The 12,312-nt window shown below is 29.7% G+C and overlaps 1 protein-coding gene across 1 annotated transcript in view; it reads right to left on the bottom strand.

Annotated features, from left to right (window-relative positions):
- Nucleotides 1-1,971: 1,971 nt before the first annotated feature.
- The window catches only part of LOC127715506 (glutamate receptor 3-like), a 56,686-nt gene continuing 46,345 nt past the window's right edge, over nucleotides 1,972-12,312 (bottom strand). Inside the window, exons 12-18 of the mRNA XM_052221564.1 lie at nucleotides 9,453-9,802; nucleotides 8,208-8,406; nucleotides 7,440-7,687; nucleotides 6,315-6,426; nucleotides 4,774-4,908; nucleotides 4,330-4,452; nucleotides 1,972-3,460 (exon numbers count right to left, since the gene is read on the bottom strand). Of these exons, the coding sequence (XP_052077524.1) occupies nucleotides 3,329-3,460; nucleotides 4,330-4,452; nucleotides 4,774-4,908; nucleotides 6,315-6,426; nucleotides 7,440-7,687; nucleotides 8,208-8,406; nucleotides 9,453-9,802 (1,299 nt within the window). The 3' untranslated portion in view covers nucleotides 1,972-3,328. The remainder of the gene's footprint in view (nucleotides 3,461-4,329; nucleotides 4,453-4,773; nucleotides 4,909-6,314; nucleotides 6,427-7,439; nucleotides 7,688-8,207; nucleotides 8,407-9,452; nucleotides 9,803-12,312) is intronic.

The raw sequence follows: 12,312 nt of genomic DNA, 5'->3' as shown, positions 1-12,312 counted from the left end.
TATATATAAATAACACATAGCTGAGAGGGTGATAGAGCAGATTGTTACCTCAAGAAAACATTATCAACTGAGGCGAAGCCAAGGTTGACAATGTCTTTTCGAGGGGTAACAATCTGCTCTATCACCTTCTCAGATATGTGTTATTTAATTTATTATACTGAATGTTCTGTTATTACTGTTTATTAAATTTCAAATTCAAAGTAATAAACTATGTCGTCTTGTACATAACAATCATCCGTATTTATTAAAGCGCAAACTTGAGCAAGCGTCTCTGTGAAGGGTAATAGAGTATTTGCCATGGGATAGATTAAATTATCTCCCTCGTATTAACCAATCAAAATCGGCATTTAGACGTGAAGTATAATAAAATCAATACAATCGATAGATGTTGTTGTCAAAAAAAATGAGTGAGAATGTGTGTAATTGTGCGCTCTACGTCATCGATTCATGATGAGGACCATATAAAACATGGAATGGTTCAGTACTACATATTGGTGTTCAGCACCACAATACTTCCAATAAGGAGTCGTGAGACGATTTCGGCTATTTGACTTATTTGTAGACGTTGTCTTTCTGGTCATTTTTGCTTTTTTAAAATTTCTAGATTAAGACAAACAGTCTAACATACATTTAGTTTGTTTTTCATTTCTGTTGTTTAACGCCACCTTCATCGACCTTGACTATACCAGGGCGGCCATTTTGTATTTGTGGAGAAAACCGGAGTAGCCGGAGACATCCACCAACATTGTTCGTGATCTTACATAATGACAGAAGGATGATTTTACTATGCTTATTGTTGAGTGGCATTACCTCCTACATATTAGCACAACAGTGTATGACTTAACATAGCAAAGGGTAGTAGGTATGCTGTATTTACAAGAGGTAAATCCAATCGATCATTTTCTTGATTAGCAATTCAACTGCAGTGAACTTGGTTTTTTTCTCGGTATATACTCTAGTGGGTTTCCAAAAAAAAGATCAGATCTGTAATACAAGTAGATACATGCAGAAATGTGCGTCGCGTACTGTATATTCATGTCATATGTTTGCGCCTTACCATCATAATTTGCGACTTCGTGTTTTCATATCCTAGTTGGCAGAATCTTGAAATTTTATTCATTAGTAGGTACTTCTTGTTCTGGTAATTCCAGGTGTTCTTGGGCAGAATGGCTTATCGTGTCAGAATGTTTCCGATCTACATTGCAAAATGTTGAAAATTTGTTTTGAAATTTGTTTTTATCATTAAGTATATTACATAGATGTTTCATAAGAATCCGTGATTTGGCGGATCGGAAAACAAACTATCATTATGCTTTCCAAAATTATATTCAATTGCCAAATAAGTGCAACATTTATGACTGCATATGCTCTCCATGAAAACGTTTCAACATTGCATACTAGAAAAACAAACCGAAAGCTTGATTTTATTCGTAATTTCATGATAATTGAAATTATAAGAATCGAATGCTTCTTTTTGTATTTATAGGGTTGTAAAAGCGTTGATTGTGCGCACATTTTTAGTGTTAAGCGCTTACGCTTACGCAAGAGACCGACATGTATCAACAAATTTGAACATTCTGCACTGCTCTCAAACATGTTTATTTGTTCGAGCTTCAATGATATAGGTGTATATCATCAGATTAAATGACGTTAGTAGCACTTTTCATTTGCTTTGATCACTCAATTCATCCGGTTGCTGATTTTCGTTCCCATTGTTACAACACTTGTCGTTTGATTGCTGTCTCATTAACTTTTATCCCAACTTCTCCTTTTATTTGAATCCTATTAATTACATTAACAACTAGCAAGCTTCCAAACTACACGACTCCCAAAGAGAACAAGCACCAATACACAATTGTCAGTATAATTATGCTTAAACGTTGATCATTTTTTCGATTCTTTATTTAAATTGGTGATGTTACTTTATTTAAGAAATTGAACATAATACGTACAAACAAAAAAACAATCATAGAACATACGCATCAGTTTATTCCGATTAACGCTGATACAGCAAATATTTACATGACTTTCAGGTAAAGTATACATAATTGGGCGGTATTTCGGATGATATGAAACTGTGTATGCTTTTTGAAGTCGCTGCACTACATCTGAATATCGAAATCTTATATATGTAGCAATTGTACACAATAGATATACACGCATTAAAAAAAGAATTATCAATATGTAGAAAGCACGTACAAAACCTCTTTTTTTAAATCAGGTCGTTAACTACACGTTATGGGTTTACTCACTTTATTAAATTGCGATTTATAGAAATTCTGACTAAGAAATTTGTTTTGCATTTCCGATTTGTTATGAAAATAATGGGAGGTCACCGGCTTCGTTTTTGTTGTCTTAATCATTTATATTCATATAAAAAAAAATGAAAAGCAAAGGTTTTGCAGCATGACGTAAAGCTTTTTTTATTTTGACGTTTTTTTTCTCAGAGTGCATATAGCAATTTAAAATGAGAAAATGTATAGCTATGGTGTTTTAAAGTGTATTCTATGCATATATTATAGATCTATTTAATTTTTTTTTAAATTTAGTGTTCATGTATCGCTGGAAGTGTACTGTACCTTTTCTTTTCGATATTCTGAATCAGAATAACGAGTTTAAAATGTATAAGATTCAACAAAATTAGAAATATCGCCAAGTTATAATTTATAAATTTTTATTTAGACTTATTGTAAGCAAATAAATAAGATACTGACATACATCATGACAAATGATTATGGTCTTTGATAAAAAAATTTACGGTACCATTTTTTCTGAACCAGATGTTCATTTCGACAATACAATCATATATTTTCAGAAATGCTCGTGGCCAAAATATTCTAAAAGACAAAATGTATTAGAAAAATGAAAAGTTTATAAACTAAATTATATGAATACTTAACAAAGACTTGTTTATACCTTGATAAATGTGTATTACAAGTGAAATAAAAAATAAATCCATAAAAATCGGTACAAAAAACAGCACCTTTTAAAAAAAATGTAATCAGAATATGCAATGTATGATGAAAAAACTACTAAAAGCTAGTCGCAGACAACAATTATCTTTGTTCCTGATTTTTACACAAAAACATAAGCTGCAGTACACCAAAAAGATATTTCTTACTGCAACTCCATAGCTAGCATAATAAAGATGTTTATTGTATATGTTCGTATCATATTTTAAAACGCAACATCTTGCTAGGTGGGAAAGGTCAATATGCAATGAACAAAACTCGTGTGCTTTAACACCAACATACAGTACAATAGTCCTCAAACCATATCAGTCTGTATGTTTAAAGTGTATCTATATATACACTCCATACTTCTATCTTCAAGACTTTTTCTTGGTAGATAAACGTTGTACAGGCTCGTGTCTGTTTCTGTGCACAGAATTATCTATGGATTGACACACGTGATGATCAAGATTCGGTACTCCAAGTTCTTCATTTTCATGCCAACCTGCCTAAAAATACAATAAAAAGTAATCAAAGATACCAGGCTTATAATTTTGTACACCAGATGCGCGCTTCGTCTACAAAAAACTCATCAGTGACGCTCGAATCGAACAAAATGATCAAAAATAAATATTGCTTTTTAGCGAATACTTAAGCTTATAAGGTATGGAGATAAATAAGAGATAACAATTATATAGTTAACCTATGTTCTTAACAAGTAAATCTGAATTGGACTATTCCAACCAAGAGAAAAAATCTTTTCAACAATTTGAAAAATATTAAAAAAAGGGGAGATGTGGTATGATTTCTAATGCCTATCAGTGTCCAAATGATGTGGATGAAAGCATCTATTATAATAATAGATCACCGTTCCACCTTCAGCAACAACCAGCAAAACTCCAAACTTGTATAGTCAGCTATAATTTATGACGAAACGAGATACAAATATAACAGACAGCAATCAACGACATTCACTGAAATACAGGTTCCTGACTTCGGACAAGCATTCACAGAATGTGGCTTGATTAAACACGTTTGTGAGCGCTCAATCCTCCCCTAACCTGGGACAGTGGTGAAACAGCACAATATAAGAACAAACTGTGAAATTCACGAAGCACAATAAAAACCCAACTAAAATAAAGACAAAATGCCCACAAATAAGAGTACTTGCAATTACCGAAAGCTACTTTAAAGCATAGGTTGAAAATTATAAGGATTTTATTTTACCAAATGTGTATGTTCTAGTGATAATTTCGAATGTAGACACAAAAGTTAATTATTGCTCAAAGCGGTTTATATTCTTTTAAACAATGGTGTTGACAGATGCATTGATATTAATATCCATTATTAATTAGATCGCAATATGATTCATATATACCTGAGGTTTTTCTCCATTTGATCGACCGTTTGTTACTACACGCTCATTCGTGCTCTCAGATGGACATCTAGTATACTCAATGTTAGCTGTACATTTCATGTCATTTCCAAAGAAATATAAACCCTGAAAAGATGGAAGAATTGCAGTATACTGTATAATGATATAGTATGATATATTACAAGAGACAGGACACTATTTTAAAAATATAATTTTGTTTGAACTATTAAATAATAGAAACAAATATTTTCGTGCAGTGGCAAATATTTCAGGACAAAAGGGAACAAGACAGATATCATAAGGATATACGGTAATATATGATAGGTAAAAAAAACAAAGAAATATACGTAAAAGATGTGCGCTATTGCGTATATTTATAGTTCAAATGAATACATTTCAACAGTGAAAAAAACAAAACGATGTACAAAATTTATATGTTGAACTTACGCCTAACTTTTGAACTTTGGTCTTTGTTTTATGGAAATGAATGACACCAACAACAATTGCAAATACAAGTCCACCAATGAGAATGAAGAAAACTCCCGCGACTTTGTTCAACGAAAGTGATCGTTTCTTTGACTTCTAAAAAAAGAAGGAAAATTATTTAAGATTTTAATTCAAAGAGTAATAATCAGTTGTATTATCTATTATATATTAAATGGACATATTCAGCATTCTATCTACCATACTAATGTATTGTAACTTTAGAATGAATTCGAAATACAAGATACTAGTACACAAATTTGAAGACAACATGGCATAATATGTCTAAAGACAAAACACATAGATAAACAACATGACGACATTGACGTCTCGCCAGCTCGACATAAACAAACCTTTTTTTATATGATTATAATCATTCACTTTACTCGTTGGCTAAAAACATAGGGAATCTTCTTTGATTAAACATTTTATTCACCGCGGAAAAAAACGAAGGGTTAATATAAGATTTGAAACAGCTTCGTGTACGTATATTAAATAGTTCTTGCTTAGGCAACTTCAATAACGTATGCTTATGACATCATGCAAAATTCTAGTTTTTTCTTTTTTTTTTTCAATGTTAATTTTTTTCTTAATAAATTTTATTGAATATTTTAACTTATAAAAGTTTAGCTATTGCCAAAACAGATACTATATTTGATATAAAAGGAGAAGTTAAATATCTTGAGCAAGTACTAGAAATTGGAGATAAAAAGTAATATAATAAAACAATTGTTGACTTTTTATATCAGTTGATATTCAACCCCAGTGATATAAGTAAACATTCACCCTCGGCTGTTGGCCTCTGAGACTATCATATAATTGTGTTTGATAAATCATTGTATCAACCTCATCAACAGTCAATAATTGTATAATATTACACACGAATATGATGATTGTCGTTGATAGTTGGATTGTTTATTTGAATACAAAGAGACGTGAGGGATATATACCTCGTATGAGACAGCAGGCCTGAACGCCACTGCTGTAAAAATAAAAGACATACAAGATACTACTTTGGTGGCTGTAAATAATTTAAAACAAATCACTTACTGTATAACATGTACTTTCAGTAATATAATAATAATGGATCTAAGTTTTAATATTAAATAATTTTGTTCTTAGTCATTTATTGTTTTAGTATAGGATTTGCAGTAAGCTTCAATATTTCGTTTATTTATTATTATTTTCTTTTTAATTTGTATTTCACCGTGTTTGCAGCGAGATGATTAAGAAGTATCGTATAACATAAAATTACAAATACCAATTTGAAAGTTAATTTGAGGGAACCATATTGGCATTTCGAAAAGAAAGTTCTCATTTGCAGGGTGATGCTTGTATATAATTAGATACCAAAAGTTAAAGTTTAGGAGCAATAAAACGAAAATAATACACAACACAGACCATTAAAAGCAACTTAGAAACACGCGTACTTATGCATTGAAGGAATAGCAATCGCTTCTATGCATTCACTGCTTAATCTAAATTCATATGGAATATTACGTTACCGAATGTGTTTCCTGGACTCCACATCCACCCTTTTCAATCCACCATTGGTTTTTCAATTTAATTAACATCCCATTCTCTTTTAGTTTTAAGACAGCTATTGATATTTTCTCCCTGTAAAAACGATTTCATTACAACGAAAAATGCTTTACCAAACAATATAATACATGCGGTGATGTTCATACAATGAACAAATAGTCCAGGAGCTTCCAGATTTATGTATAAACATACAGATCATATATGTTCCAATGCGCATGACACATGTTTAATTTATAAACTAAAACCCAACAGATTATTGAGCAGAATAATTAAAACGCATAGAAGCATATCTACAAAAAGGACACCAAGATTTGGTACGTTATAATAGTTTTTCAATCCATTATGTACTGATCTTTGTTTTGACTGAAGCTGCATGTATCTTTAAGTTAGTCCTTTTTTTTTTTTTGTAAAATTTCTTTTTAAATGAAATTAGCGAGATTTATAGAGTTTTGTATTAAAGTCGTAAGATCCTCAAAATATGAGTATGTTCTGTATACTTGAATGGCTATGTTTTAATGTAAAACACCTGTGATTAATCTTTCTTTTAAAAGAACAAAAAATCCTTGATCTTATTCAAATTTTGAGAAATGTACTGCTATTGAATTATTTTCTTCCCGTACTCTAGTTCGCCGATAGCTTTTCCGTATACAGTAAACTTTCAATGAAAATATCATTCGAAATTCGGCAATCGCACAGCGGAAGTGCGAAGGGAAAAACCGTGATGAAAAAAAAAATACAAACGTGGAAAGCAGAATCTGATGATATAGACCGATTCTGGGTAAACTTCGACAAAAAAAAAACAACCCGACAGGTTATAAGCAACCGATCACCGAATGAAATAAATTTTTCAATAATACGTTATGGGTTAGTGATAATATAAAATACGTGCACATAGTACTTAGTTATTATTTATATTTATAGTTAAGTATTTTATGAATGTATTGGTCCAATAATTTCCTTACCATTATAATCACCAAAGACTTTAAAGGCAAACCTTTATTTTTCAGTAGAAATGACATTCAGTGATGAATTTCTGCAAATCATTTCAAATCTTGGACTATTTAGAAGAAAAAAAATTGAATGATTACCTTAAACCAGAGCGTTTCCATGTGGCGATTCCATAACCTTTTGAATTGAGATTTGGTCCAACTTGCATGGTATCACATGGTTCTTGATGATTGAAGTATTCATTATAAACGGATTCCATCAGAAAAGCAAACTTTCCTTTCATATTACGCACCCGTTCAACGCCTTCTTCCGCTGATTTAACAAATCCCTTTGGCTGGGCAGAAGTCATGTAATTCCACATTGTTTGGTATACAGGCACCTCGGATTTCTAAAATAAAATATTAAATCTAAATGATGTTACGTATATACTTTTGTTTTTCTGAATATTTCACTCACCTCCTCAGCAAAGTAGGAAAATATATTAATTTACATTTAAAATATAACCTGTAATCGCATAAAAAGAATGCAGTCAAAGTCAGCCAACTATGGTATTGAAGTTTTTTCTGAGATAGACAATCATCTAAAAGAGAAAACGCCCAGGTCTGTGCATTTACAGTGTGCAATGAGTTTCTGACGAGTTACATTCACATAATGTCCTTTATTTAATCAATCTTTGATGAGATGTAAAATGCAAAGATGTGTAGACCTGCTATTAAAGAATGTATGTTTGGAAAATATAAATATCAAATTTAACCTGACTATAAAGGATGACGAGAACGGACATGTATACATGTGTATATTAATAATATTTGACTAGCTGTAAGGTTGACGATGTTTTTGTCATTCAAACTGAAGAGAAATCGTGTAAAGAAGCAACAAAAACAATTCTAAAAGAAATACCAACTGACACGGAAAAAATCCTGTGTTGATCCTGATGCTAATGTTCCATATGCGATTTCTGTTTGTTTTGCCAAATCGTCGACGCCTTCAATAGGGGTAAGTAACTTTTCTATGGTCAGAAATGCCGCTAGATTTGCTGTATAAGATGAAATTGTAATCAACACGACAAACCACCAAGCTCCACCAACTATTCTTCCAGCATTAGATCTAAAAAGCATAGGTAAAAAAATATTAGTAAATTTGACCGCCATTTGAACCCTTTGTTATATATAAAACATCTTTTCAAACCTCATAAATATGCAGTGTCAGATGAGTAGGCAGAACACAGAGTGTGGCTTTTTTTCCTTTAACTCAAGGCTGGAGAAATTTCAAATTTAACTTTATGATCACGTTTTGCTAGATTTATAATTTTAATCCCGGTCAAATAATACTTTTTAACCTGTCATGCTTTAAGAACACTTTTATCTAAAGTCAGAGGTCAAAAGTGTAGATTGATTGATTGATTGGTGTAAAATGCCACTTTGGCTATTTCGTGGCAGTCAGTTTTTATTGGTGGAGCAAGCAGAGTGCCCGGAGAGAACCACCTACTTTCGGTAGAAAAATGGACAATCTTAGTCAATTAAGATGATGATGATGATGATGGATGGCTGCTTAAAGTCCAGCGGCAAATTAATATGCATATTCAGGACGAGAACATGCTAATGTAACATGTGTAATATGAATATCAACCCTGCTTTGTACTAGACCGATACGCTGAGTCGGATTTTTAACGTGCTAGTTCACAAGGTAACAGTCCACAGGAAGACATGTCACCTTACATGGACACATTATACTGACTCTGAGCCATCCAGTCTTTAATTTTCCCCTTAATACCGCGTGCCAAGCGAAGAAGCAGCAAATAGCAATTTTGAAGTCTTTGGTTTGATCCGGTTGAGGTTCGAAACAACGACCTCCCGCACTCGAGGCGAACAGGCTACCACGAGACCACCGAGGTGGTTTTTCCTAGTCAATTAAGATTAGAGTTGTAGATATGTAAGGTTTGTTTGATACAATGACCGTAGTTGTTGCTCAGTCTTTATGAACTGTTTTGTATGTTGTTTTGTCTCTCGTCGTTTTTCGTTTTTTCGTTTATTTTTTGCCATGAACTTATCGGTTTCTCTTCGACTTTATGAGTTTTGATTCTCTCTTTGATATCTTCCGCCTCTTTTTCAAATCACTACTTTTACATCCAAGGAAGATATATTTTCACTTACCTTGGACAAGTGTCTGATCCCTGCAACATCATAGATCCCATGGTAAACCAAAACGAACTAGCTAAATTAAATTTATTATTCCCAAGTTTAAACGGTTTTGACCATTCCCATTCAGATGGACTAAATCTTCCTACTAGAAATATTCCAACGCTGACGACAAAGTATGATATTACGATACATAACCATAAAAATATAGAGAAAGGTTGCATGAACGCAAATACTCCAGGTTTCTGAATATCTGGTTTCTTTATCATAATGCTGATACCAGTATTCATAAATGGTTCTGAAAAGTCAACATACTCTTCTCTATCTCGTGTTATAGTCAATGGAGCGATTGATAAATCAACTTCCTGCAACATAAAAATAATAATAATAATAATAATAATAGAATTATAATAATAATAATAATAATAATCATAATCATAATCATTATAATAATAATAATAATAATAATAATAATAATAATAATAATAATGAATAATAATAATAATAATAATAATAATCATAATAATAATAATATTTATAATAATAATAATAATAATAATAATAATAATAATAATAATAATAATAATAATAATTGTTGTTGTTGTTATTGGTTTTGGTAGGCGGCTTACTTATGTAGTAATTGCGCCTTAAATTCATATAACATAAATATTATGTATATATACTTTCATTCCTGAATTCATTTTTAGTATTACGTTTTGGCGAGATTTATATAAAACTTTGACAATATGGTTGACTGTGTTACAATAAAGTATTTATATGTAGAGAGAAAAAAAAAAACACATAACAGAAGGTACATGTAATAGGAAAATGAGAGAGAAAAAAAAGCAAATGATACTTCCTAATGAAATGCACATTATTAATTGATAGGTATCATAAAATTGTTTAGAAATTTCATCTAGTTGTTCACCTTTGTGTCGTCTGTGATATGCTTATAAAAAAAAGTATATTTAGAAACATAAAACAAGACATGTGCTAGTTAAATGCTACCAATGTAAGGACGTCTCCCACGATTGATGTAGCAAATAAAGAATCCTTAAGTAAGGATTGATTGTAGTTTTTCCTTTTCCATAACGGCAAGTTGCGTTAATTTTTCCAAATAAATTTCCAAAGACATACTGGTATTTAGTGATTCCCCCTTCCCTGACGAGAAAAAAAAACACTTCTGTCATTGAATGAGAAATCACCCCTACCTACACCCTTAATCGCCTATTTAGATATATATATATATATGTAATATATAAATGGAGTAAAAATAGAAAAATATGAAAAAAAATAATACCAGTATATTATTAAAACAATGCAATTGTTTGAATTTGTTGTAAGTACAGAGAATGTCAGCGAAACAGAAATGCTGGGATGTGCATATATATATGCAATAATCTGTGTGTGTTTGTCTAACTGACATATGCATCCTCTAGTACAGATTTTAGTTTTTTTCATTTTGTTGTCATAGAAAAGGATTTAGCACTTGTTTCTATTCTAAAAAATATATGAGCTTAATGATTGTGTTTGTTTGTTTTTCTTATTTTCTAATAATATGACTATAATTGTCAGTTTGTGAAGATCTGAAAAGACAATTGTATTTTCCTTTGTTCTTGCTTTTCCTTTAATAATAATAATAATAATAATAATAATAATAATGAACATGTATGCTTGTCCAAATACTGAATGAGCCGAATGAACGTTTAATACATGTAACACATGGTGTTACAATAATAATAAAATAATAATAATAATAATAATAATAATCATAATCATTATAATAATAATAATAATAATAATAATAATAATAATAATAATAATAATAATAATAATGAATAATAAGAATAATAATAATGAATAATAATAATAATAATAATCATAATAATAATAATATTTATAATAATAATAATAATAATAATAATAATAATAATAATAATAATGAACATGTATGCTTGTCCAAATACTGAATGAGCCGAATGAACGTTTAATACATGTAACACATGGTGTTACAATAATAATAAAATAATAATAATAATAATAATAATAATCATAATCATTATAATAATAATAATAATAATAATAATAATAATAATAATAATAATAATAATAATAATAATAATGAATAATAAGAATAATAATAATGAATAATAATAATAATAATAATAATAATAATAATAATAATAATAATAATAATAATAATAATAATAATAATAATGAACATGTATGCTTGTCCAAATACTGAATGAGCCGAATGAACGTTTAATACATGTAACACATGGTGTTACAATAATAATAAAATAATAATAATAATAATAATAATAATAATAATAATAATAATCATAATCATTATAATAATAATAATAATAATAATAATAATAATAATAATAATAATAATAATAATTATAATAATAATAAATAATAATAATAATGAATAATAATAATAATAATAATAATAATAATCATAATCATTATAATAATAATAATAATAATAATAATAATAATAATAATAATAATAATTATAATAATAATAAATAATAATAATAATAATAATAATAATAATAATAATAATAATAATAATAATGAACATGTATGCTTGTCCAAATACTGAATGAGCCGAATGAACGTTTAATACATGTAACACATGGTGTTCCGAATGAATGTTTTGTACATGTCACACATGGTACATGTATTCATAAATGAGGTCATTTTTCAATAGATCTTGCGTTCCTATATACACTTGTGGTTTATATTCACAAGTTTAAGTATATGAACGGTTTTTTTCACTACTATTGTCACAAACAGGTGTTTTAATGTGAATGACAATAATACGCTTTTCATGGAACAATGAATATAAAGAAATTAAGGCATTAGA

Source organism: Mytilus californianus, unplaced genomic scaffold (genome assembly GCF_021869535.1).
Source record: "Mytilus californianus isolate M0D057914Y unplaced genomic scaffold, xbMytCali1.0.p SCAF_9, whole genome shotgun sequence".
NCBI classification, from domain to species: Eukaryota; Metazoa; Mollusca; class Bivalvia; order Mytilida; family Mytilidae; genus Mytilus; species Mytilus californianus.
This window is presented reverse-complemented; position numbering and strand designations above follow the sequence as displayed.